General features: G+C 41.3%; 1 protein-coding gene across 3 annotated transcripts in view; it reads left to right on the top strand.

Moving 5' to 3' along the window:
• adcy2b (adenylate cyclase 2b (brain)) overlaps positions 1–25434 on the top strand; it is an 83046-nt gene extending 57612 nt beyond the window's left edge. For 2 of the 3 annotated variants that reach the window (XM_031793343.1, XM_031793345.1), the window contains exons 18-25: positions 8833–9017; positions 10039–10123; positions 17997–18155; positions 18362–18508; positions 18997–19104; positions 19637–19751; positions 19886–20010; positions 24241–25434. In XM_031793343.1, coding sequence (XP_031649203.1) covers positions 8833–9017; positions 10039–10123; positions 17997–18155; positions 18362–18508; positions 18997–19104; positions 19637–19751; positions 19886–20010; positions 24241–24393 — 1077 coding nt within the window. In that variant the 3' untranslated portion in view covers positions 24394–25434. Of the gene's footprint in view, positions 1–8832; positions 9018–10038; positions 10124–17996; positions 18156–18361; positions 18509–18736; positions 18841–18996; positions 19105–19636; positions 19752–19885; positions 20011–24240 lie in introns of those variants that run through there. The other variant, XM_031793346.1, reaches the window with a different exon arrangement.
• The last annotated feature ends 2033 nt before the right edge of the window (positions 25435–27467 follow it).

Raw genomic sequence — 27467 nt, 5'->3', positions numbered from 1 at the left:
CAGCATTCTTACATGGGTATTCCTTTTGTCCAGGTGGGTGAGGGTAGTATGGAGTGCAATAGAGGTTGCATCATCTTGATTTTGATCTGTTGCGGCGGTATGTGAATTGGAATGGGTCCAGGGTGTCTGGGATGATGGTGTTCATGTGAGCCATGCCTTTCAAAACCTTTCATGGCTATAGATGTGAGTTCTAAGGGGTGAAAGTAATTTAGGCAGGTTACCTTGGTGTACTTGGGCACAGGGACTATGGGGGTCTGCTTGAAACAAGTTGGTATTACAGACCTTGTCATGGGTCCAAAGATCCCCAAAAGTTGCACCATCAGGAGCATCCTGTTGGAATCGGCTAAACTTTGAACATTGAGATATTAAATACATGATAGAGAAGAAGCCTTGAGTAGAAAGAGTCTGTAGAAAGCCAGAAGGCTTTGGAATGTGTTTGATGGAGGAGAGGAGAGCGACGTGTTGATATAGGGAAGACAGATGGATATGTGTGGATTTGTTGAAGGAGGGTTTGAGGTCAGGAGGTGAGGGGTGAGGTCAGTTCCCCTTAAGGGAGTAATCAGGGTTTAGTATCTGGTTACCTTGTTCCTGTTGGGCATAAACTAAGGATGGAGAGAGGGAGTGTCTTAAGTAGGATGTATATAACTGTGATGGAGAAAAATGTTTTGCGGTCTGATTACAGCTGTACAGAACCTTTGGGTGTCCGTGTGTTATTAACCTCTCTAGTGTCCGTGGGTTATTAACCTCTCTAGTGTCCGTGGGTTATTTACTCTGAAAAATATGAACCAACAATCCTGACCGGTTGCATCAGCGCCTGGTATGGCAACTGCTCGGCATCCGACCTTTAGTCACTACAGAGGGTAGTGTGTACGGCCCAGTACATCAGTGGGGCCAAGCTTCTTGCAATCCAGGACCTACAGTTGAAGTCGGAAGTTTACATACACCTTAGCCAAATACATTTAAACTTAGTTTTTCACAATTCCTGACATTCTAATTCAAGTAAAATTTTCCCTGTTTTAGGTCAGTTAGGATCACCACTTTATTTTAAGAATGTGAAATGTCAGAATAATAGTAGAGAGAATGATTTATTTCAGCTTTTATTTCTTTCATCACATTCCCAGTGGGTCAGAAGTTTACATACACTAAATTAGTATTTGGTAGCATTGCCTTTACATTGTTTAACTTGGGTCAAACGTTTCGGGTAGCCTTCCACAAGCTTCCCACAATAAGTTGGGTGAATTTTGGCCCATTCCTACTGACAGAGCTGGTGTAACAGAGTCAGGTTTGTAGGCTCGCATATGCTTTTTCAGGTCTGCCTACATATTTTCTATAGGATTGAGGTCAGGGCTTTGTGATGGCCACTCCAATACCTTGACTTTGTTGTCCTTCAGCCATTTTGCAACAACTTTGGATGTATGTTTGGAGTCATAGTCCATTTGGAAGACCCATTTGTGAGCAAGTTTTAACTTCCTGACTGATGTCTTGAGATGATGAGATCATGATGCCATCTATTTTGTGAATTGCACCAGTCCCTGCTGCAGCAAAGCACCCCCACAACATGATGCTGCCACCCCCGTGCTTCACGGTTGGGATGGTGTTCTTCGGCTTGCAAGCCTCCCCCTTTTTCCTCCAAACATAATGATGGTCATTAACAGTTCTATTTTTCTTTCATCAGACCAGAGAACATTTCTCCAAAAAGTACAATCTTTGTCCCCATGTGCCGTTGCAAACTGTAGTCTGGCATTTTTATGGCGGTTTTGAAGCAGTGGCTTCTTCCTTGCTGAGCGGCCTATCAGGTTATGTCGATATAGGACTCATTTTACTGTGGATATAGATACGTTTGTAACTGTTTCCTCTAGTATCTTCACATGGTCCTTTGCTGTTGTTCTGGGATTGATTTGAGCTTTTCGCACCAAAGTGCGTTCATCTCTAGGAGACAGAATGCGTAATAAAATAACATGTCTGTAAACAATTGTTGGAGAAATTACTTGTGTCATGCACAAAGTAGATGTCCTAACCAACTTGCCAAAACAATAGTTTGTTAACAAGATATTTTTGGAGTGGTTGAAAAATGAGTTTTAATGACTCCAACCTAAGTGTATGTAAACTTTCGACTTCAACTGAATATACTAGGCGTCAGTGAAGGCCCCAAAAAATGTCAAAGACTCTAGTCACCCTAGTCATAGATTGTTCCCTCTGTTACAGCACGGCAAGCGGTACCTGAGGGCAAAGTCTAGGTCCAAAAGGCTCCTTAACAGCTTCTACCCCCAAGCTACAAGACTGCTGAACAATTAATTAAATAGCCACCGGGACTATTTACATTGACACCCTCCCCCTTTGTTTTTACACTGCTGCTATTCGTCACTGTGCTTCTATGGCTATATGCACCATGTCACTGTGCTTCTATGGCTATATGCACCATGTCACTGTGCTTCTATGGCTATATGCACCATGTCACTGTGCTTCTATGGCTATATGCACCATGTCACTGTGCTTCTATGGCTATATGCACCATGTCACTGTGCTTCTATGGCTATATGCACCATGTCACTGTGCTTCTATGGCTATATGCACCATGTCACTGTGCTTCTATGGCTATATGCACCATGTCACTGTGCTTCTATGGCTATATGCACCATGCCACTGTGCTTCTATGGCTATATGCACCATGTCACTGTGCTTCTATGGCTATATGCACCATGTCACTGTGCTTCTATGGCTATATGCACCATGTCACTGTGCTTCTATGGCTATATGCACCATGTAACTGTGCTTCTATGGCTATATGCACCATGTCACTGTGCTTCTATGGCTATTTTTTTTATTTTTATTTCACCTTTATTTAACCAGGTAGGCTAGTTGAGAACAAGTTCTCATTTGCAACTGCGACCTGGCCAAGATAAAGCATAGCAGTGTGAGCATACAACAAAGAGTTACACATGGAGTAAACAATTAACAAGTCAATAACACAGTAGAAAACAAAGGGGGGGTCTATATACAATGTGTGCAAAAGGCATGAGGAGGTAGGCAAATAATTACAATTTTGCAGATTAACACTGTAGTGATAAAAGATCAGATGGTCATGTACAGGTAGAGATATTGGTGTGCAGAAGAGCAGAAAAGTAAATAAATAAAAACAGTATGGGGATGAGGTAGGTGAAAAGGGTGGGCTATTTACCAATAGACTATGTACAGCTGCAGCGATCGGTTAGCTGCTCAGATATGTATGCACCATGCCACTGTGCTTCTATGGCTATATGCACCATGTCACTGTGCTTCTATGGCTATATGCACCATGTCACTGTGCTTCTATGGCTATATGCACCATGTCACTGTGCTTCTATGGCTATATGCACCATGTCACTGTGCTTCTATGGCTATATGCACCATGCCACTGCCTACTTAATTTGTTCATTTAGCAAACAAGACAGCTCAGAATCCAGTGCCTTTATCACAGTAAACACACTTACAGTATATTTGAACTTTAATTAGCTTAAAAATGCAATATGTTTGCTCTGCCTCATGGCAAAATGTGTAGAATAGCATAAGATTGACTATAAAACAGCATCATTTTCTCTCAGTCTCATGGCAAAATGTGTAGAATAGCATGAGATTGGCTATAAAATAGCATCATTTTCTCTCAGTCTCATGGCAAAATGTGTAGAATAGCATGAGATTGGCTATAAAATAGCATCATTTTCTCTCAGTCTCATGGCAAAATGTGTAGAATAGCATGAGATTAGCTGTTTCCTCTCCTAAAAAATACAGTACCAGTCAAAAGTTTGGACACACCTATTCATTCCAGTGTTTTTCTCGAAATAACACATATGGAATCATCTAGTAACCAAAAAAAGTGTTAAACAATCCAAATATATTTTAGATTTTAGATTCTTCAAAGTAGCCACCCTTTGCCTTGATGACAGCTTAGTGCGTTTGAGCCAATCAGTTGTGTTGTGACAAAGTAGGGGTGGTATACAGAAGATAACCTTATTTGGTAAAAGACCAAGTCCATATTGTGGCAATAAGAGCTCAAATAAGCAAAGAGAAACATACATTACTTTAAGACATGAAGGTCAGTTAATACTGAACATTTCAAGAACTTGGAAAAACCATCAAGCGCTATGATGAAACTGGCTCTCATGAAGACCGCCACAGGAAAGGAAGACCCAGAGTTACTTCTGCTGCAGAGGATAAGTTCATTAGAGTTAACTGCACCTCAGATTGCAGCCCAAATACATGCTTCAAAGAGTTCAAGTAACAGACACATCTCAACATCAATTGTTCAGAGGAGACTGCGTGAATCAGGCCATGGTCAGATTGCTGCAAAGAAACCACTACTAAAGGACACCAATAATAAGAAGAGACTTGCTTGGGCCAAGAAATACGAGCAATGGACATAAGACCGGTGGAAATCTGTCCTTTGATCTGATGAGTCCAAATTAGAGATTTTTGGTTCCAACCGCTGTGTCTTTGGGAGACGCAGAGGAGGTGAACGGATGATCTCCGCATGTGTGGTTCCCACCGTGAAGCATGGAGGAGGTGGGATGGTGTGGGTTTTCTTTGCTGGTGACACTGTTGGTGATTTATTTAGAATTCATGGCCCACTTAACCAGCATGGCTACCACAGCATTCTGCAGCGACACGTCATCTCATCTGGTTTGCGCTTTTTTCATTTGTTTTTCAACAGGACAATGACCCAAAACACACTGTGTAAGGGCTACGTGACCAAGAAGGAGAGTGATGGAGTGCTGCGTCAGATGACCTGGCCTCCACAATCAACCGACCTCAACCAAATTGAGATGGTTTGGGATGAGTTGGTCTGCGGAGTGAAGAAAAAGCAGACAGTAAGTGCTCAGCATATGTGGGAACTCCTTCAAAGACTATTGGAAAAGCATTCCTCATGAAGCTGGTTGAGAGAATGCCAAGAGTGTACAAAGTTGTCATCAAAGGCAAGGGGTGGCTACTTTGAATAATCTAATTTGTTTAACACTTTTTGGTTACTATATGATTCAATTTGTGTTATTTCATGGTTTTGATGTCTTCACTATTATTTTTTAATGCAGAAAATCGTACAAATAAAGACAAACCCTTGAATGAGTAGGTGTGTCCTAACTTTTGACTGGTACTGTATATATTGTTACTTTTTTTCACCCAACTAATGTCTGGCTACGCTACTAACATCTACTCTGGGTCATACCTGGGTTTCAAATATTTATAATACTTCAGGTGAAAAATTTGCTTTTGCTTTCCTTTCAGGAAGAGTCTGAATTTTGGGGATTATTCCATGGTTCCAATATTGGATTTCATTAAGTTAGTGTTCGTCACTAGCGTTCTGTTTTTATTAGTTCACAGTAGAAAAGTCCGTCCTTTGTAAAACATTTTAAGTCAACACTCATATTTCTTTAACCAGGGTCACAAAAGTATTGTTTGTTTACATTGTCTATCATAAACGTTGCGTTACATCAATCACAATCAATCCGTTTGTGTTTGTGTGTGACTGTGTAGACTATAGATTGTTGATCTACTCGGTGTGTTTTCACAGCAGGCTTACAACTGCTGTCAATGTGTCGTGGTGACACTGAGAGGCCTCTAGAAGTGGCCTTGTTTTTGACTTGGATAGTATCTCAATAGTATAAAGTGGCTTCCTCTCCGTGTTTCCTCTCCTTCATCTTAATAGTCAAAAGTAGTTCAAGTTCATGGGAAACTGGCTCGCATCTGGTGTGGTGTCGCAACTGTTTTTCCCTCAATTGCATTTGAATTACTTGTGCGACAGCCCTAGTCTTCCCGCCTTGCTTCACACACTTCACACACAGCCTACATAATCACTCACTCCTAGCTACGTCTGTGGCAAGATCATCTCTGTCTGTAGGAAACAAAAACTCTGTCCTCCTGAGATTTTGTATTGATTTAGTGTTTATCAGCACTAGAGAAGAGCCTTGCTGAATAGGGCTTGACAAGCTCATTACTGATGTTTTACACCTCATGGAACTCATGTGAACTGAAAAAAATTAATGAACAGATCCAGTCCATTTTCATACACAGTTTTCATTTTAATTTTCTACCTTCTGTGTACAACTTTATCTAATAGTTAACAATAATATCTTACACATCATGACCCTCCTCCATAGTGTCCAACACCTCAATCTCATTCCCCTATTTTATAAATAGTTTTTCTTTATACACTGGACCCATTTCTTTTGAATAATTGTGGTTATCTACTTTTCACCACTGATGCATATGCCCCTGTGGCCATTCACAGCCCGCAATCTGATTTAATGTGGCCCATACTTCTAGTTCAGGCTTTCATTCACACATCTCCCTTCACCATTAGTCTTGACTGGGAGCCAATTCCCTCTATTTTCTGCATCAGTATTATTCCTTTATTTTTTCTCTCTTTTTTTCACTTCTCTTGCTAATAGAGACACTTCTCTTCGCTAAAAGAGACACCTCTCTTTGCTAATAGCCCGGACCCATTTCTCATATCTTCTAAATGAATGGTGTTTACCCTCTTCAGCCAGTAATAGCTAGTCCTGATTCACTGCTCTCTACATAATTCAGTTATACTATATACTTCGCTCTTTATTGCTGATTCCTTCCTTCCTTCCTTCCTTCCTTCCTTCCTTCCTTCCTTCCTTCCTTCCTTCCTTCCTTCCTTCCTTCCTTCCTTCCTTCCTTCCTTCCTTCCTTCCTTCCTTCCCTTCTTTCTTTCTTTCTTTCTTTCCTTCCTTCCTTCCTTCCTTCCTTCCTTCCTTCCTTCCTTCCTTCCTTCCTTCCTTCCTTCCTTCCTTCCTTCCTTCCTTCCTTCCTTCCTTCCTTCCTTCCTTTCTTTCTTTCTTTCTTTCTTTCCTTCCTTCCTTCCTTCCTTCCTTCCTTCCTTCCTTCCTTCCTTCCTTCCTTCCTTCCTTCCTTCCTTCCTTCCTTCCTTCCTTCCTTCCTTCCTTCCTTCCTTCGCTCCCTACCCTCCTTCCTCTAGTTCAGTAACTTGTTCTGATCCATTGCTCTGTGTTGGTCCAGCTCTCCCTTAATGGACCATAATACTCCCTCAGTGAAGTGACACTCAGCCCATAAAGAGCCATATTCCATTTTTTTATAGGATATATGATATCCATTATAGTTTTGGGGGGGGAAATGTTGACTGGACATTTTTGGGAGGAACTGTTGTTATGGCTTGCTAATGTAGACTCATAAAGTAGAGTCTAGTCTATTGTTTGACTCTCTCCATCTGTCTACAGAGCCTTCAGAAAGATTTCATATCCCTTGATTTATTTCACATTTTGTTGTGTTACAGCCTGAATTCAAAATGGATTAGATATACATGTTTTTTCTCACCTATCTCCAACAAATAACCTATAATGACAAAGTTCACATTTATTTAAAATGAAATACAGAAATATCTCATTTACATAAGTATCCACACCCCTGAGTCAATACATGTTTGAATTATCTTTGGCAGCGATTACAGCTGTGCGTCTTTCTGAGTAAGTCTCTAAGAGCTTTGCACACCTGGATTGTACAATAATTACACGTTATTATTTTGAAAGTTCTTCAAGCTCTGTCAAGTTGGTTGTTGATAATTGCGAGACAGCCATTTTCAAGTCTTGCCATAGATTTTCAAGCGGATTTAAGTCAAAATTGTAACTAGGCCACTCATGAATATTCAATGTTGGCTTGGTAATATACTCCAGTGTATATTTGGCCTTCTTTTAGGTTATTATCCTGCTGAAAGGTGAATTTGTCTCTCAGTGTCTGTTGGAAAGCAGACTGAACAAGGTTTTCCTCTAGGATTTTGCCTGTGCTTAGCTCCATTCCATTTATATTAACTCCCTGGTCCTTGCCGATGACAAGCATACCCATAACATGATGCAGCCACCACCATGCTTGAAAATATGAAGAGTGGTACTCAGTGATGTGTTCTGTTGGATTTGCCCCAAACATGATGCTTTGTATTCAGGGCATAAAGTACATTTCTTAGTCACATTTTTTGCAATTTTACATTAGTGCCTTGTGCATGTTTTGGAATATTTGTATTCTGTAGAGGCTTCCTTCTTTTCACTCTGTAATTTAGGTTAGTATTGTGGAGTAACTACAATGTTGTTGATCCATCCTCAGCTTTCTCCTATCACAGCCATTAAACTCTGTAACTGTTTTAAAGTCACCATTAATTAATAACTTCACTATGCTATAAGGGATATTCAATGTCTGCTTTTTATTTTACCCATCTACCAGTAGGTGCCCTTCTTTGCAAAGCATTGGAAAACCTCCCTGGTCTTTGTGGTTGAATCTGTGTTTGAAATTCACTACTCGACTGAGGGAACTTACAGATTATTGTGTGGGGTACAGAGATGAGGTAGTCATTCAAAAATCATGTTAAACACTAGTATTGCACACGGAGTGAATGAATGCAACTTATTATGTGATTTATTGAACACATTTGTACTCCTGAACTTATTTAGGCTTACCATAAGAAAGAGGTTGAATATTTATTGACTCAAGACATTTCAGCTTTTCATTATTAATTCATTTGTAAGAATTTCTAAAATCATAATTCCACATTGACATTATGGGGTATTGTGTGTAGGGCCAGTGACAAAATCTAAATCCAAAATCAAAATCCAAAATCTAAATGGGTGGGAATACTTTCTGAAGGCACTGTATATCATCTCAAAAGATTGGATATAAAATATTTGATTGACTTCTCATCCCTTCTTTCCCCTCCTCTTTCTCCCTATCTTCTCTCTCCCATCCACCCTCTCCTGCCTCCTCTCTCTCTCTTTCTTTCTCCCCTCTCCCCCTTTTCTCTCTCTCTCCACCCCTCTGTATCTCTCACTGTAGTATTTTATCTACTGTTGTATCCTGGGTCTGGTGTCATGTTCTGTGTTCCTGAGGATCAACTACGAGCTGAAGATGGTTGTCATGCTAGTTGCCGTGGTGACCTACAACATCATCATCCTCCAGACACATGCACACCTGCTGGACGGATACAGTACTGCACTCTATAGCACACAGACACTGGACAGGTACACACACAAACACATGCACACACACTGAACAGGCTAGAGAGACAGCTTTCCTTTTATGAAAACCCTGTTATTAACACAATGCTCCTTTCCTTCGGCCCTGATGTAATATATAGGGTAGAAGCCATAGACATACAGCCTTCAGGGAATGACTGTGCATGTGTGTGTAGGGTTGAGGCACACACACATTCACACACAAGCACACAGAAACCAACCAACCCACCCACCCACCCACCCACCCACCCACCCACACACACACACACTGTTAACACTGTTTCTTCCCTTACTGTGATTTGTGCAATAATAGGCCAGGATTCAGAGCCACAGACAAAGTCATTAGGGAATGTCTGTCAAAGCGATATTCCTTTCAACTGTCAATCAAAAGTTGTCACTATGGAATAGAACTCGGTTGCCGGGGTAATTGTTGTTCGGATCATGACTGACAGGTTCTATGATATTGGGTTTTTGTCTTCATAGAGTGGAATTTATTTTGCTGATATGAATGAGAGAGAGAGAGAGAGAGAGAGAGAGAGCAGAGAGAGAGCAGAGAGAGAGAGCAGAGAGAGAGAGAGAGAGAGAGAGAGAGAGAGAGCAGAGAGAGAGAGCAGAGAGAGAGAGCAGAGAGAGAGAGCAGAGAGAGAGAGCAGAGAGAGAGAGAGAGAGAGCAGAGAGAGAGAGAGAGAGAGAGAAGAAAGAGAGAGAGAGAGAGCAGAGAGAGAGAGAGAGAGAGAGAGAGAGAGAAGAGAGAGAGAGAGAGAGAGAGAGAGAGAGAGAGAGAGAGAGAGAGAGAGAGAGAGAGAGAGAGAGAGAGAGAGAGAGAGAGAGAGAGAGAGAGAGAGAGAGAGAGAGAGAGAGAGAGAGAGAGAGAGAGAGAGAGAGAGAGAGAGAGAAAGGATTCACTCCTGAGATCGATCAAGTTATTACATTGATTGTAAGTTGCACTTCATGGTGGTGAAAGACTTTAATTGTTTTGTTTTTATTCTTTCCTCACTCTTTTTCTCTCTCATCCCTCTCTCCTCAGGCCAGGCATTCTAAAGGACCTGAAGACGATGGGTTCTGTTTCTCTCTTCATCTTCTTCATCACTCTACTGGTGTTAGCACGACAGGTACAGTACCTGTTATACCTGTTATAGCTATTTTTTTAACATTTGATTTCACCTTTATTTAACCAGGTAGGCCAGTTGAGAACAAGTTCTCATTTACAACTGTGACCTGGACATGATAAAGCAAAGCAGTGCGACACAAACAACAACACAGAGTTACACATGGGATAAACAAACATACAGTCAATAACACAATAGAAAAGTCTATATGAGGTAAGTTAAGGGAGGTCGGGCAATAAATAGGCCATAGTGAAATAATTACCATTATTAATTAAACACGGGAGTGATAGATGTGCAGAAGATGATTGTGCAAGTAGAGATACTGGAATGCAAAGGAGAAAAAAAAACGTATGGGGATGAAGTAGTTGGATGGGCTATTTACAGATGGGCTATTTACAGATGGGCTATGTACAGGTGCAGTGATCTGTGAACTGCTCTGACAGCTGGTGCTTAAAGTCTCCAGCTTCAGTGATTTTTGCAATTCGTTCCAGTCATTGGCAGCAGAGAACTGGAAGGAAAGGCGGCCAAAAGAGGAATTGGCTTTGGGGGTGACCAGTGAGATATACCTTCTGGAGCGCGCGCTATGAGTGGGTGCTGCTATGGTGACCAGTGAGCTGAGATAAGGAGGGGCTTTACCTAGCAAAGACTTACAGATGATCTGGAGCCAGTGGGTTTGGCTACGAATATAAAGCGAGGGCCAGCCAACGAGAGCATACAGGTCACAGTGGTGGGTAGTGTATGGGGCTTTGGTGACAAAACGGATGGCACTCTGATAGACTGTGTCCAATTTGCTGAGTACAGTGTTGGAGGCTATTTTGTAAATGACATCGCCGAAGTCAAGCACCGGTAGGATAGTCAGTTTTACGAGGGTATGTTTGGCAGCATGAGTGAAGGATGCTTTGTTGCGAAATAGGAAGCCGATTCTAGATTTAGTTTTGGATTGGAGGTGCTTAATATGTGTCTGGAAGGAGAGTTTACAGTCTAACCAGACACCTAGGTATTTGTAGTTGTGCACACAGTCAGAACCGTCCAGAGTAGTGATGTTGGACAGGCAGGCAGGTGCGGGCAGCAATCGGTTGAAGAGCATACATTTAGTTTTACTTGCATTTAAGAGCAGTTGATGGCCACGGAAGGAGAGTTGTATGGCATTGAAGCTCGTCTGGAGGTTTGTTAACACAGTGTCCAAAGAAGGGCCAGAAGTATACAGAATGGGGACGTCTGTGTAGAGGTGGATCAGAGAATCACCAGTAGCTATGGACCATGTACTACATATGTATTAACTATGTAGTATCTATGTGATAGCTATGTACTGACTGTGTAACTTCTGACTTCTGCCTGCTTCAATGGTATCAGTTCAAAATAGAACTCAGTAATTCACACAGATGGAAGACAGAGAGAGACAGCAAGATGGAGGGTGTTGTACTGTCTCTTCACTGAGGCAGGGGCTTAGGCATGGGTGGGTCTGGGTAGGCATGGGTGGGTCTGGGTGGGCATGGGTGGGTCTGGGTAGGCATGGGTGGGTCTGGGTGGGCACAATCCCACCAACTTTGGAGCCAGGCCCAACCAATCTGATTGTTTGCTCTATGTGTCAGTGTTCCAAACGGGACATTATTTGTCTTTTTACCTAAGTTAGAGAGGCACGAATATTCTACCCCCAAGATATGCTAACCTCTCACCATTACAATAACAGGGGAGGTTAGCATTCTTGGGGGATATGATATTTATGCCTCAGTAATTTTCTCACTGATCATTATTCACGCTTCATTCAGGATTATCCGTAATCATCCATGTTGAAGTGTTTAGAAACTTATTATACTCTTATTTACAGTAAAAGTGACTTCAATATGACACAGTACATTATTTACCATTAGTTTATATTGAGCACAAAATCATCTAAAACACAAACTAAACAAACAGTAAATTCATCCAACAAGTTTGTAGAGTCACAAGCTTGATGTAGTCATGGCGTAATTGGAACATGGGACCAAATGCTAAGCGTATGAACACAGTGGCTTGCAAAGGTTCTCACACCCCATGGCATTTTTCCTATTTTGTTGCTTTACAATTTGGAATTTAAATATATTTTTGGGAGGTGTTTGTATCATTTGATTTACACAACATGCCTACCACTTTGAAGGTGCAAAATATTTTTTTTTGTGAAACAAACAAGAAATAAGTAAAAAAATGTTTAAAAAAGACAACCTGAGTGTGCATAACTATTCACCCCCCCCCCCCCCCCCCCTCTTGGGGTATGTCTCTATACGCTTGGCACATCTATCTAGCCACTGGGATTTTTGCCCATTCTTCAAGGCAAAACTGCTCCAGCTCCTTCAAGTTGAGAGGTATTTGGTTTGCGCTAGACATAGTGTTTTCTTTGATGGCCAAAAAGCTCAATTTTAGTCTCATCTTACCAGAGTACCTTCTTCCATATGTTTGTGGAGTCTCCCACATGCCTTTAGGTGAACACCAAACGGGTTTGCAGCTCCTTCAGGGTTATCTTTGGTCTCTTTCTTGCCTCTCTGATTTAATGCCCTCCTTGCCTTGTCCGTGAGTTTTGGTGGGCGGGCCTCTCTTGGCAGGTTTGTTGTGGTGCCATATTCTATCCATTTTTTAATAATGGATTTAATTTCTCCCGTGGGATGTTCAAAGTTTCTGATATTTTTTTATAACCCAACTCTGATCTGTATTTCTCCACAACTTTGTCCCTGACCTGTTTGGAGAGCTCCTTGGTCTTCATGGTGCCGCTTGCTTAGTGGTGTTTCAGACTCTGGAACCTTTCAGAACAGGTGTATATATACTGAGATCATGTGACACTTAGATTGCACACAGGTGGACTTTATTTAACTAATTCTGTGACTTCTGAAGGTAATTGGTTGCACCAGGTCTTATTTAGGTGAATACATTTACACGCACCACTTTTCAGATTTGTATTTGTTTGAATTTTTTGAAACAAGTTATTTTTTTCATTTAATTTCACCAATTCTGACTATTTTGTGTTTGTCCATTACATGAAATACATATACAAATTAATTTCAATTACAGGTTGTAATGCAACAAAATAGGAAAAACACCAAGGCGGATAAATACTTTTGCAAGGCACTGTACTGTATAAGTGAATTTGTGCCAATACCTTTTGTCCCTTAAAATGGGGGACTATGTACAAAAAGAGTTGTAATTTCTAAACGGTTCACCCGATATGGAGTAAAATACCCTCAAATGACAACTGACTAACTGCACTAACCTCATAGTCATTGTATCATTTCACATTTCTGGAGCACACAGCCAAAACAAACAAAGAAATGTCACTGTCCCAATACTTTTGGAGCTCACTGTATATTGATAAGAATAATACATTTTATTTAGCAGATGCTTTTCAGGATACTCAAGGACATGTTTAAATAAAATCTATTTCATTTAGGCCTATGTAAGGCATTTTTATTATGCTTGTGATTGTTTACCAGGGGGGGGGGGGGGGGGGGGGGACGAAACAATCAGCGTATCAATTTCAGAAGAATGGGCGGGTTCTGGCACGTGTCACTTTGCAGTGATACCATGTGCAGTAAACAGTAGCTCCACCTGTGTAGTCTAGGGTACATTGTGTGGGCTACACACCGTTAGCTAGCTAGCTAAGACTCACTAGCCAACTTGGCAAAAACAAGTCAAATGGCCAAACAAATCTCACAGTAAAAACATTTCTAGAGACTGTGTATAGAGAGGATGTTCTCGCATTTGCCGAGTTATTTGATATCAGTGATTGATTGCTTTGATCTAATCGGGGGCCTTAAAGAGAGTTTCAGGACATTCAGAGACAACGTTCAGCACTACAACACTGTTTTAATTCCACACTGTTAGAAACCAGGGAACACGCCTCCCCACTTCAACTCGCACTCTGTCCCATCCTCCACTCCAGTGGAATAAAACAAACAGTTACTTCAGCAACATTTTTATTTTATTTATTTATTTAACTAGGCAAGTCAGTTCAGAACAAATTCTTATTTACAATAACGGCCTACCCCGGCCAAACCTGGACGATGTTGGCCCAATTGTGCGCCGCCCTATGGGACTCCCAATCACGGCCGGATGTGATACAGCCTGGATTCGAACCAGGGACTGTAGTGACACTTCTTGCACTGAGATGCAGCGCCTTAGACCGCTGCGCCACTCGGGAGCGCCGATGTGCCTCGCAAGTAGTAGGCTACAACAACTGACCTCTGACCAGTATTATCATATAGCTTAGCTACAACAACTGACCTCTGACCAGTGTTATCATATTACCTAGATACAACAACTGACCTCTGACCAGTGTTATCATATAGCCCAGCTTGAGACTCAAGTTTTGAAATATAAGGGACTCTATGTTATTTATAATAAGAGAAAATGGGCAAATGCATGAAACAATATTTATTTACAGTCAATGTAAATAGCCTATTATTTTGGGGAATTTAATTGAATTGGAAATAGATCATTGCCCTGTGCTTCTCTGCCCATGCATTATAGTTAGGCCCTATAGGCTCTTGGTCATTTAAAATACATTGTAGGCACACTTGATCTCCAGCGCCCAGCAGAGAATTGCACTCGGCTTGCATTTTGGCTCAGTGATCTCAACTTTTTTCACATTTTGTTGTCTTTTACAGCCGGAATTTAAAATGGATTAAAATGCGATTTCGTGTCATTGTCCTACACACAACACACAATCCCCAATAATGTCAAAGTGTAATTATGTTTTTCGAAATTTGTACTAATCAATTAAGAATGTAAGTATTAAACTTTGTAATGGCAAGCATAAATACGTTCAGGAGTAAAAATGTGCTTAACAAGTCACATAATAAGTTGCATGGACAGCACTCTGAGTGCAATAATAGTGTTTAAAATGATTTCTGAATGACTACCTCATCTCTGTACCCCACACATACAAGTATTTGTCACTACAAAGACACTCACTTGCCGGAGAGGAGGGAAACCGTTCAGGGATTTCACCAACTGGCCAATGGTGACTTTAAAACAGTTACAGAACTTACTGGCTGTGACAGGAGAACACTGAGGATGGATCAACAACATTGTACTTACTCCACAATACTAAATTAATGCTAAAACTGCAAAAAATGTGGCAAAAGAAATTACATTTATGTCCTGAATGGAAAGATTTGTGTTTGGGGCAAAACTCAACACATCACCGAGTAGTAGTTTTTTTATGATAAAAAGAAACAGAATAGAGCTAAGTGTTATAGGAAAACCTGTTTCAGTCTGCTTTCCAACAGACACTGGGAGACAAACTCACCTTTCAGCAGGACAACAACCTAAAACACAAGGCCAAATATACACTGGAGTTGATTACCAAGACGACATTGAATGTTCGTGAAGGGCCTACAGTTTTGACTTAAATCAGCTTCATAATCTATGGCAAGGCTTGAAAATGTCTGTCTATCCATGATCAACAACCAACTTGACAGAGCTTGAAGATCTTTTTAAAGAAACATTTTCAAATATTGTACAATCCAGGTGTGCAGAGCTCTTTGAGACTTACCCAGAAAGACTCAGCTGTAAATGCTGCCAAAGGTAATTCTAACATAAATTGCAAACATTTCTAAAAACACATTTTCACTTTGTCATTATGAGATATTGTGTGTAAATGGGTGAGGGAAAAAAGCAATTGAATCCATTTTGAATTTAGGCTGTAACACAACAAAATGTGGAAAAAGTCAAGGGGTATGAAACCTTTCTGAAGGCGCTGTAGTCTATGGCTGCCTATTGTGATTATTACTGTTATATCAGGACATTATGTTCTAGTCTCAGTCTATTAATTATAGACCTATGGTTTATTATGTGTAGGTCTATGTGAGTCGCATTTTAAGAGCAAGACACGTGGATTAACGTAGGCCTACAATACCTTTTATCTGTAATGAGAAATCACTTATTCGATGGTTTGTTGTGTGCGATCGATTAAAGTACACAGCAAATTGGCCAGTGTTACCGTGTATTGATTTTTCAGTGTAACATTTCTAGTGTTGATTCAGGAGTTAAATGAACCCTCAGGTGTAAAAGAACCCTAGTGTTAGTGTTAATAACCAGTGTTGAGTGGAGAGTAAAATGTTCCCATCAAAACTTCGCCCATCTAATTTCACAGCGTGCTCTACTGCAGCTCGAATTTGGTTTTGAATTAGTATCTGTGTTTTTACATGTACATTGATTGATTTCTTAATCTTATGCTACAGAAAGACAAATAACATAGAGTTTTCTCAACTAATTCAATCAGTTAGTTAGATGTATTGCATCCGTTACTGAAGTGGCTGTTACAGTTGAAGTGGTTTAGGCCGTCTCCTTTCTTAATATTCCTTACCCTGACAGTTATTTTGGAAACAGGCTGCAGATGAATAAAGATGTTGGATGTGCTAACTCTGTCTGTATTTCAATAGGAATAACATATCACTTTACAAGCCAGCATAATGTAACTTTAAGGCCTGATGTCAGTGATGATTTAACATTGGAGAATTTGCTGTCTAGGGTATAGGATAGGCTATGCTTTTATGATAATGAAATGATGATTTGAGTGCCTAAATCTGGCCCTGCCATCATCATATGTTTGCCAAAGCCACTGCTCTGGAGTACCATCCATCAGAGGTTTTCAGAGACAGTTTTGTGTACCCAGATATACCATTCCCAGTGGACCATAGCCAGCCCATGCAGTTCCCCCTGTTGTCAAACTGGGTTATAGTCACCAGTAGGGTAGGGGCTGTGTTTTGGGGATGAAGTACATGTTTAATTTAATTGCAGTATTTGGTTAGCTGTATTTTAAACGATTTTACAATTGTAAACCTTTGTTTATTTAAAATATTTTCTGGGGGTGTTAAATAGTCTCTCCCTTGCAGCATCTGGCTCTAAGCCTGAGGTAATGATGAATTAAACAGATTAATGATTCATTAATTAAGCATCATCAGTAGTTGCCTTCTAAACAGCCTCTCATAATACCACTGTTCCTGCCTGACCTAGTTACTAGGCTTTCTCAACTCTTCGCAAGGATGACCTAACTAGTACACACACACACACACACGTATATAAACGTCGGCCCACAGGTACCCATAAGCTCTAATACAGGGCACAGACACAAACATACACACATACACCCACACACACACACCGGGGTTTTTTGACCACCATCTCACAAATAACCAATGAGAAACCAACACCTATACTTTATGCTAATCAGGCTTGGTGCTCAGCGTTTCCTGGAGTGAAGCTGCTATCCTCTGCTTCGTTGTCTTTTTACCAGAGCGCTCATTTTCCATCAATACAAATCATGCTCAAGGGCCAGTTGGTGAGATAGTTCTATGTCCCAAACGGCACTCTAATCCCTATAAAAGTGCAGTAGTTTTGACCAGGGCCCTTGTCAAAAGTAGTGCGCTATATAGAGAAAAGGGTCCCATTCGGGACAGAGTCTCTTATTCTGCCATCAGATTATCTCAATTTTGGATGGAAGGGGGATGATTAGTTGACAGTAGAAGTATTGTAGGTCTATGGGGGAGGAAAATGCCCCACATTTTTTCCATGTCGTTAAAGTTAGGAGAATGTGTGAGAGGAACGGTTATAGATTACAGGTGTAGCTTGAAGCAGTGACTCTCCAAGTGGACAGTAAACGTTTTAAAAAACACTTTGAGAACGATGTGTTTGACCTAGCAGCACATTGACCCTTGTGTTCCGTTTTCAATTCTTTCATTGTTTCAGAAGTCTAGTCAGCACTGAGTCAAGTCCAGTCTCATTTGAATTAACTTGATCTGTTCAGCAAATGAAAGCGTAGTCATTTCAGAGAGTAAAGTAAAATGATTTATAAATACTTTATGACCACCGTATCTTTACCGTCTCTGTGTCCTCCTGTTAACAGAATGAATATTACTGTAGGTTGGACTTCCTGTGGAGGGACAAGTTCAAGAGAGAGTGTGAGGAGATTGAGACCATGGAGAACCTGAACAGGGTTCTACTAGAGAACGTTCTACCGGCCCATGTTGCAGAACACTTCCTGGGACGTAACTGGAAGAACGAGGTGAGGCAGCAACCATTCACAGGACATCAGAACCTTGAGAACTCAGAATCATAGATCGAAGCACATTCCCATTCTAAAATTCTTCAAAGAAGACACAAAGTAAATGCATTCTAGAACTAACTTTAGAACCACACATTCTAACCCTATATGGAACCAGTAGCATAGATCCATTCCACTGACCTCTGTCTGTGTGCTTGTTTCTCCAGGATCTGTACCACCAGTCGTATGAGTCGGTGTGTGTGATGTTCGCCTCCATCCCAGACTTTAAGGAGTTCTACACAGAGTCAGATGTCAACAAGGAGGGCCTGGAATGTCTCAGACTCCTCAACGAGATCATCGCTGACTTTGACGAGGTGAGTTACTCTGTCCTTATTGGCTACTAATCACATCTGTGTGTTGGGCTGTTGTAGAATGTGTCACAGTAATATTACATGTTACTACTGATCATAACCGGATGTTAGACAATAGAGAGCATCTTCACTGATAACAGGAACAAATCTGAAACCGAACTGTCTGTAACATCCTCGTTACAGTATTCTTGCTAATTGTCTACCCTCTCCCTCCCCCTGTGTGTGTGACAGCTGCTGTCCAAGGCTAATTTCCATCCTCTCTCTATCTCTGTGTGACAGCTGCTGTCCAAGGCTAAATTCTACCCTCTCTCTCTCTCTCTCTCTCTCTGTGTGTGTGACAGCTGCTGTCCAAGGCTAAATTCTACCCTCTCTCTCCCTCTTTCTCTCTGTGTGACAGCTGCTGTCCAAGGCTAAATTCTACCCTCTCTCTCTCTCTCTTTTTCTCTCTCTCTCTCTCTCTCTCTCTCTCTCCCTCTCTCTGTGTATGACAGCTGCTGTCCAAGCCTAAGTTCAGCGGGGTGGAGAAGATAAAGACTATTGGCAGCACTTATATGGCTGCTACTGGTCTCAACGCAACACCTGGACCTGAATACACACAGGTACATCTTTTACACACACACACACACACACACACACACACACACACACACACACACACACACACACACACACACACACACACACACACACACACACACACACACACACACACACACACTGCAGAGAACACCAGAAGAAAATGATCAGTTAATTATTGTAATGTTTGTTTATGTGTCAATTAATCCAATTAGGGATGGGTTGCCAACTGTAGATTTGACACACAAAAAAAAATGTAATTAATTGATTACTTCACAAACACACATATACACACACGGTGGGAACTGGATGACATATACTGTATTTTAAACCCACAGAAATGATCAAACTCAGCTACAGCATCAACTCACCTCCAATTACAGGTTTAAAGTTGTGTGATGGTGCTAAACTGAATGATTCTCCCTCTCTCTCCATTCCTCTACCCCCCTCCACTTTCTTGCCCTTTTCTGTCTTCCTCGTCTCTCTTTCCTCTCTCTGTTCCTTTCCATTTTTTCTTTCTCCCTCACTCAATCTTCTACTCTCTCTCCCTCTCAGGAACATGACCGTCAGTACATGCACATCGGCACAATGATGGAGTTTGCCTTCGCTCTGGTCGGGAAACTAGACGTTATCAACAAACACTCTTTCAATGACTTCAGGCTACGAGTCGGTAAGGGAGAGAGAGAGTGTGTGTGTGTATGAGAGAGAGAGAGAGAGAGAGAGAGAGAGCGAGGTATAGTGTAATTGGTACAGTCCGACTCTGTCTTACATGTGACCTCTAACCCTTCTTCCTGGTTGTGTCAGGGATAAACCATGGTCCGGTGATTGCGGGGGTGATCGGAGCTCAAAAGCCTCAGTATGATATCTGGGGTAACAGTGTTAATGTGGCCAGCAGGATGGAGAGTACTGGGGTACTGGGAAAAATACAGGTACTCAATTAATACAGTTATACGAATAGTAATGCTACAGCAGTTTCCCAAACTCTATCTTGTTTCTTTTCTCCCTAGCACTACACACCTGACTCAAATAATCAACTCATCATTAAGCTTTGATTATTTGAATCAGCAGTGTAGTTCTAGGACAAAACCCAAAATGTGCACCCTTGGGGAAACACTGCTACAGTAATAATAGCTCCGTGCAGTTTTATGTTATACCACTAGGGGTCGCTGCAGAAATAGATCAAGGTTAATGAGAACGGTTTACAGGTACAGAGCAGATGTTATGCAAATGTAGATATATAATAATGCAGAACTATACAATATACTCGAAGCCACTATGAACTTATCTCTTTGACTATTCTCCTTTCCTGATTAAGTCTCCAGTTATTACTATGAATTTACCACAGAGATCCATTAAATTAATTTGAGTTAGATATGTACGTCTATAGAATATCCTGCCTACATGTGATGTTTTGGACATGCTGCTTTGTGGTCCCTTTCAGTCACTTGATATAACACACTATGGGGAGCCAACGACCAATCATATTCACCTGAAGAAATTACGCCCAACGGGCTAATGAATGTCGAGACCACCCTCAGAAGCCCCGCCTTCCTGGCTATAATACCAGGGCGCACATTCATTTCCTCTATTCTTCGCTCTTCATCTCGCTTGAAGGAAGAACGTGTCACGCAATTTACAAACTTTTCAAGCACACGAGGCTACGAGATTCGGCTCCGACTTAGGTGTCTGTTGGTGGGGAGAGAGTACTTGTCCCTCTAGATATTATGAGTTTTTGGTCTTGGTATTGTTTTTTGTGTTTGTTAAAAACCCACTACTTTCCGCTCCACTTGTGTAGACTGTGCTTCCTTGCTTGAGTAAGATGGCCAGTGGTAAGAGTAAGTTAAAAATGGCTAACCAGCCAAGTTTGAATCTCCGACCGTGCCCAAGGGCATGTGGTTTCACAATCAAAATGAAAGATACTCATGAGTGCTGTAATGTTTGCCTGGGGTGGAAACACGCTCATGTGACCATTGTCCCCGGCTGGGTTCAACTTCCATTTTGCGTCGGGTTGACTTTGTGAGAAAGATTGGGGCTGCTGGCGAAGGGTCTTCCGGTGAAGTGACCTCGGGGACGGGGTCGTCTGAGGCTGGGAGAGAGCAGCAGCAGCGGTGGGTTGACAGGCGTGTCATCACAGCCCATGTAAGGTATCATTCTGGTTTCTGTGGCAGTGGCAGTGTTCAGGGGATGATGTACCCCTGGTTGGCTCTGCAGGGTTTTCAGAGTGTGAAGCGGATGACATCAGTTCGGGGCAGCCTAAGCCTCAGCTTTGGATTTGGCGGGGGAGAGGGAACCATTGGTGGTTAATGCGCCTTTGATGGAACTGTGTCGTAGGGCGGCAGATCACCTGGGTGTCTTCTCCCCCGCAGAGCAGCTCCTCCAGGTTTGGGGGAAGGGAAGCGTTGGTTACTCCTGTCTAAAGATTTTGCAGATGAGATAAAGGTGATCTGGGATTCCACTCATTCAGCCAGGCTGGTGCTACCAGGTTATAGTGATTTCTTGAATGTAGACAAGGGTTTCCTAACTGGCAACCCACGGGTTGTCTTATTCGGCCCCCTACGTTTTTTGAATAGAGTACACATACACAATATACATATACATACATACAGTACATACATATATACAGTTGAAGTTAGAAGATTACATACACCTTAGCCAAATACATTTAAACTCAATTTTTTAAGTAAAAATTCCCTGTCTTAGGTCAGTTAGTATCACCACTTTATTTTAAGAATGTGAAATGTCAGAATAATAGTAGAGAGCTTTTATTTCTTTCATCACATTCCCAGTGGGTCAGAAGTCTACATACACTCAATTAGTATTTGGTAGCATTGCCCTTACATTGTTTAACTTGGGTCAAACATTTTGGGTAGCCTTCCACAAGATTCCACAATAAGTTGGGTGAATTTTGTCCCATTCCTCCTGAAAGAGCTGGTGTAACTGAATCAGGTTTCTGCTCACAAATTTTCTATAGGATTGAGGTCAGGGCTTTGTGATGACCACTCCAATACCTTGACTTTGTTGTCCTTAAGCCATTTTGCAACAACTTTGGAAGTATACTTAGGGTCATTGTCCATTTGGAAGACCCATTTGCGACCAAGCTTTAACTTCCTGACTGATGTCATGAGATGTTGCTTCAATATATTTCCCTCTCATAATTTCCCCTCTCATGATGCCATCTATTTTGTGAAGTGCACCAGTCCCTCCTGCAGCAAAGCACCCCCACAACATGATGCTGCCACCCCCGTGCTTCACGGTTGGGATGGTGTTCTTCGGCTTGCAAGCCTCCCCCTTTATCCTCCAAACATAACGATGGTCATTATAGGCAAACAGTTCTATTTTTGTTTCATCAGACCAGTGAGCATTTCTCCAAAAAGTACATTCTTTGTCCCCATGTGCAGTTGCAAACCGTAGTCTGGCTTTTTTATGCCGGTTTTGGAACAGTGGCTTCTTCCTTGCTGAGCGGCCTTTCAGGTTATGTCAATGTAGGACTTGTTTTACTGTGGATATAGATACTTTTGGACCTGTTTCCTCCAGCATCTTCACAAGGTCCTTTTCTGTTGTTCTGGGATTGATTTGCACTTTTCGCACCAAAGTACGTTCATCTCTAGGAAATAGAGAGGTATGATGGCTGCGTGATCCCATGGTGTTTATACTTGCGTACTATTGTTTGTACAGATGAACATGGTACCTTCAGGTGTTTGGAAATTGGCTGATTTCTTTTGACTTTCCCAAGCAAAGATGCACTGAGTTTGAAGGTAGGCCTTGAAATACATCCACAGGTACACCTCCAATTGACTCAAATGATGTCACTTAGCATATCAGAAGCTTCTAAAGCCATGACATCATTTTCTGGAATTTTCCAAGCTGTTTAAAGGTACAGTCAACTTAGTTTATGTAAACTTCTGACCCACTGGAATTGTGATACAGTGAATTATAAGTGAAATAATCTGTCTGTAAACAATTGTTGGAAAAATTACATGTGTCGTGCACAAAGTAGATGTCCTAACTGACTTGCCAAGACTATAGTTTGTTAACAAGAAATTTGTGGAGTTGTTGAAAAACAAGTTTTAAAGACTCCAATCTAAGTGTATGTAAACTTCCCACTTCAACTGCATATTTATTTTTAATTGTTGGACATAAAAGACTGTAAAAGCACCAGAAATCTGTTCCAAGCGATTTTAATTTTTTTAATCTGTTCCAAAGTGTTCCTACGCATAATAGAGAGACACGTGATGGTAAAACAATGTTAGTATTGTTTGAAAATGTTATGTTTTCATCAAATATTATATATGTTTGGGCATCTTGTGGTCAATTTGCAGTGTACTAATTCGTCGTTATTATGTTTCGGCGCCCCGACTATCAGCTCAAGAAGATAGGCCCGCGACTGAATCTAGTTGATGATCCCTGAAGTAGAGGGTGGATCGGTCGTTAAATGTGGTAACAATGCTGCAGCGGTATCATAATATCGGTATGCTGTATGAGCTGAATAAGACCGTGGAGGCGTAGAGTCGGATTCAGAGCTTTTCTCTACAAAATCTGTGCTATGGCTGTTTTTGTGCTGCGTCTGTCCCGCGGTACTATCCTGGCTGTCGGGGAAAGTTACTGGTTGCCGAAGTCCCCAAACCCGGTGTGGGCCTGGTATGAGAAATGCGGTACCATGAAAGCCCATTGTTTCAACCCAAGGTTCCTTGGTGTTCAGGGGTATTGGGAGAGCGGTATCGTCCAGATGTGGGCATAATAAACACAGTTCCTTCCGCACGTTCAGACACACGGTTGTCAAGAGTGGTGGATTTGAAAACAAGCATGACAACAACAACAAAAATGATCCCAGTCCTCATGGTGGTGCTCGGTCCCTTCAGGACATAATGTAGAGAGACTGGCAGAGTGCTCCGTCCAGTGTCCGGTTCTGGCATCACTGCTCTGTCTGGCACGGTTTCAGCTGGGGCACTCGGTGCCTTTTCGCAAGTGCCTGAGCGGTACTGAATTGAAGGAATAAATGCGAGCCCCGTTATTATAGCTAGGAAGGCGGAGCTTCCGTGATTTCAGTTTTCCTCTTGGGAATAGGACTGGTTGTTGACTCCCCATAATATGTTATACCTCGTTCCCTCCTTCAGGGAATAGTAGTTATATTCATAACTGTATGATTTCCCTGCTTCCAGGTAACTGAGGAGACAAGTCGTATCCTAGCGACGCTGGGCTACATGTGTTCGTGTCGAGGCATCATCAACGTGAAGGGGAAGGGAGAGCTCAAAACCTTCTTCGTACACACGGAGATGACCAGATCGCTGTCTCAAGGGACTGTGATGCCTTGAACATCATACACTGAACATTACACATACACACACATGAACACACACACATGCAAACACACTTAAACTATACAAACAAATGTATCTACATACACACGGATAGACTTGCACACACATACGTGCATGCACAAATAAAGCACATACAAACATACGAGGACCTACACACACACGTAACACACGCACACAGTACTGCCTGCTGTAGTAGAACATATCAAACAACAGACTTTGTTTACAACAGTAACTCCAGACCACTTCATCTAAACCAGACAGAATGGCAGACAGACAACATTTAGAACAACAAACAGAACAACAGACAGACGGCTGTACATACAGTATTACCTGCATCGTCCCTCCTTAGCTGGACACAGTAGTAACTGAACTTCACAGGGTAACGTTGTCCCTAGATACTGATCTTAGGTCAGTTTTGCATTCCCCTCTCCCCTAATGGTTAAGGTTAGGATGTGTTTAGGGTAAGCTGATCTTAGATCTGTGCGCAAGGGAAATTTCAACCTGGAGTGGATTTCATTGACTACCTGAGCGGTCGAGTGGTGCAGTGCAGACACAGATAGTCGAAGCCATCTTGGCACCGATAGTCCTTTCACTATTACAGTACTTTTAGTCAGAATTCTATTTAAAATGTGGTGCCAACATGAAGTGTTGTTTTCCAAACTGTCTATGGCTAGCCTCTCTCTATGGCTCTGGAGCAGAAAGCGACGTGGACCTCAAGAGCAGTCGGGGAATCAAGAGCTACTGGACTTTTGTAAGAAAACGAGAAAACAATATCAACAACAGGAGAATGTTTCCATGTTTTGACGCCATAATTTTCTTACTCATTAAAACATTTGTATATAAGTGAACCAATGTGCCTCATGTCATTGAAAGTCAACTATTTATGATTGCACTGAAAAAGTCCACTAAGTAGTTCGATAAAGAGGTAGTTTGATCAAGTATTGTACTTTATTATGTACAGTTGTAGTCGGAAATGTACATACATTTTAGCCAAATACATTTAAACTCAGTTTTTCACAATTCCTGACATTTAATCCTAGTAAAAATTCCCTGTTATTGGTCAGTTAGGAGCACCACTTTATTTTAAGAATGTGAAATGTCAGAATAATAGTACAGAGAGTGATTTATTTAAGCTTTTATTTCTTTCATCACATTCCCAGTGGGTCAGAAGTTTACATACACTCAATTAGTATTTGGTAGCATTGCCTGTGCGTCCGCACAGTTTGGGCTACACACTAATATGACCCCTCTATGGAAAGTGCGTCTCTCAACAACACATACAGTACCAGTCAAAAGTTTGGACACACCTACTCATTCAAGGGTTTTTCTTAATTTTTTTACTATTTTCTACATTGTAGAATAATAGTGACAACATCAAAACACTGAAATAACACATGGAATCATGCGGTATCTAAAAAAGTGTTTAACAAATAAAAATATATTTGAGATTTGAGATTATTCAAAGTAGCCACCCTTTGCCTCGATGACAGCTTTGCACATGCTCGGCATTCTCTCAACCACCAGTCACCTGGAATGCATTTCAATTAACAGGTGTGCCTTGTTAAAAGTTAATCTGTGGGATTTATTTCATCATTAACGCGTTTGAGCCAATTAGTTGCGTTGCGACAAGTTAGGGTTGGTATACAGAAGATAGCCCTATTTGGTAAAAGACCAAGTCCATATTATGGCAAGAACAGCTCAAATAAGCAAAGAGAAACAACAGTCCATCAATACTTAGACATGAAGGTCCGTCAATCTGGAAAAGTTCAAGAACTTTGAAAGTTTCTTCAAGTGCAGTCGTGTCCAAACTTTTGACTGGTACTGTACATGTTGGTTGTTTTGCTCTAGGATGCCCACAAGCCTCACAAGACTCATCTGATGGTCCCTCGGTACCAGTTGAAAAAATGAATGGAAGTATACTGTATATGGAGGTAGTCCCCTTTTTTAGCACTAAACTATCTGTTGTTTCATGTAGTGAATCTATTATTCATTGCGTTTGTATAGGCTAATAGCAGTAAGACCAAATAACATTTTTCATCACATAATTATTTTCTTTTTTTGATATTTCAAGGGGTCTTAAAATTCAAACTCAAATAGATAAGTGATCCTTTGTATGACCTTCTTAAAACAATGATGTATAGTTTATTAGGAATCCCTGTTCCCAGTGTCAACAAAACTCTCTCTATCCTCTATATTGTTAAGTGTGTTCAGATGTGTTGGCCACGCCCACTAATTGGCCACGTTTGATCTTAATGAGTGCTTGTTTCCTTTGAAATGTGGTCTATTTGAATAGACTAAAATGAACTGATTTTTATGCCAGCATGGCATCCTGTTGGCGCAGTGGACTAGTTCCACAGATAGAATACAGAAGATCACAGCTTTGAATCTCACTGTTGCCATGTCACAATAAAAAAATACATGTGTTTGCATGATTAATGCCTAAACAAACACATTTCCATGGCTGTGTTTAGACAGGCAGCCCAATTCTGATTTTCTTCTCACTAATTGGTCTTTTGATCAATCAGATCAGCTCTGAAAAGTTCTGATGTGATTGGTCAAAAGACCAATTAGTGGGAGAAATATCAGAATTGTGCTGCCTGTCTAAACACAGTCACAGTGTTCTAATGGTTCATCCAAACTAAACTGGCAGTGTTATTAAAAGTCTTACTGAAACATGTTCTCAGAATGTTATCTAATTAACTTGAAATAACCTACAATGTTAATAAAACGTCCCAGGATAACTTTCAGGAACACATAGTAAAAGGTTCTCAGAACCTCCATGCAACCTAAAAATGTATGTTCCGTTTTACCGGTCGAGAAACGTGTGGCTTTGTTCACAGAATCAATGGGAAACCAAAAACGTACATTCCCAAAACGTCAAAGGAAACAAATCTGCTAGCTGGGCTGGTTCTACTATTTTTGGACATTTTCTGGTGTTTTGTCGTGGAAAACTGAGCAGGTCGAACATAACATGTCAACCCTGTTATAAATAGACAGGCTAGAAAACAATTAAAAAACCATTTGTGAAGCTTGTGTAACAAATAGATGCCAGGAGTCATCAAAGAGAG

This window comes from Oncorhynchus kisutch, linkage group LG17 (assembly GCF_002021735.2).
Source record: "Oncorhynchus kisutch isolate 150728-3 linkage group LG17, Okis_V2, whole genome shotgun sequence".
Taxonomy (NCBI): Eukaryota; Metazoa; Chordata; class Actinopteri; order Salmoniformes; family Salmonidae; genus Oncorhynchus; species Oncorhynchus kisutch.
The sequence above is the reverse complement of the archived record's forward strand: the minus strand, read 5'-3'. Positions and strand labels throughout refer to the sequence as shown.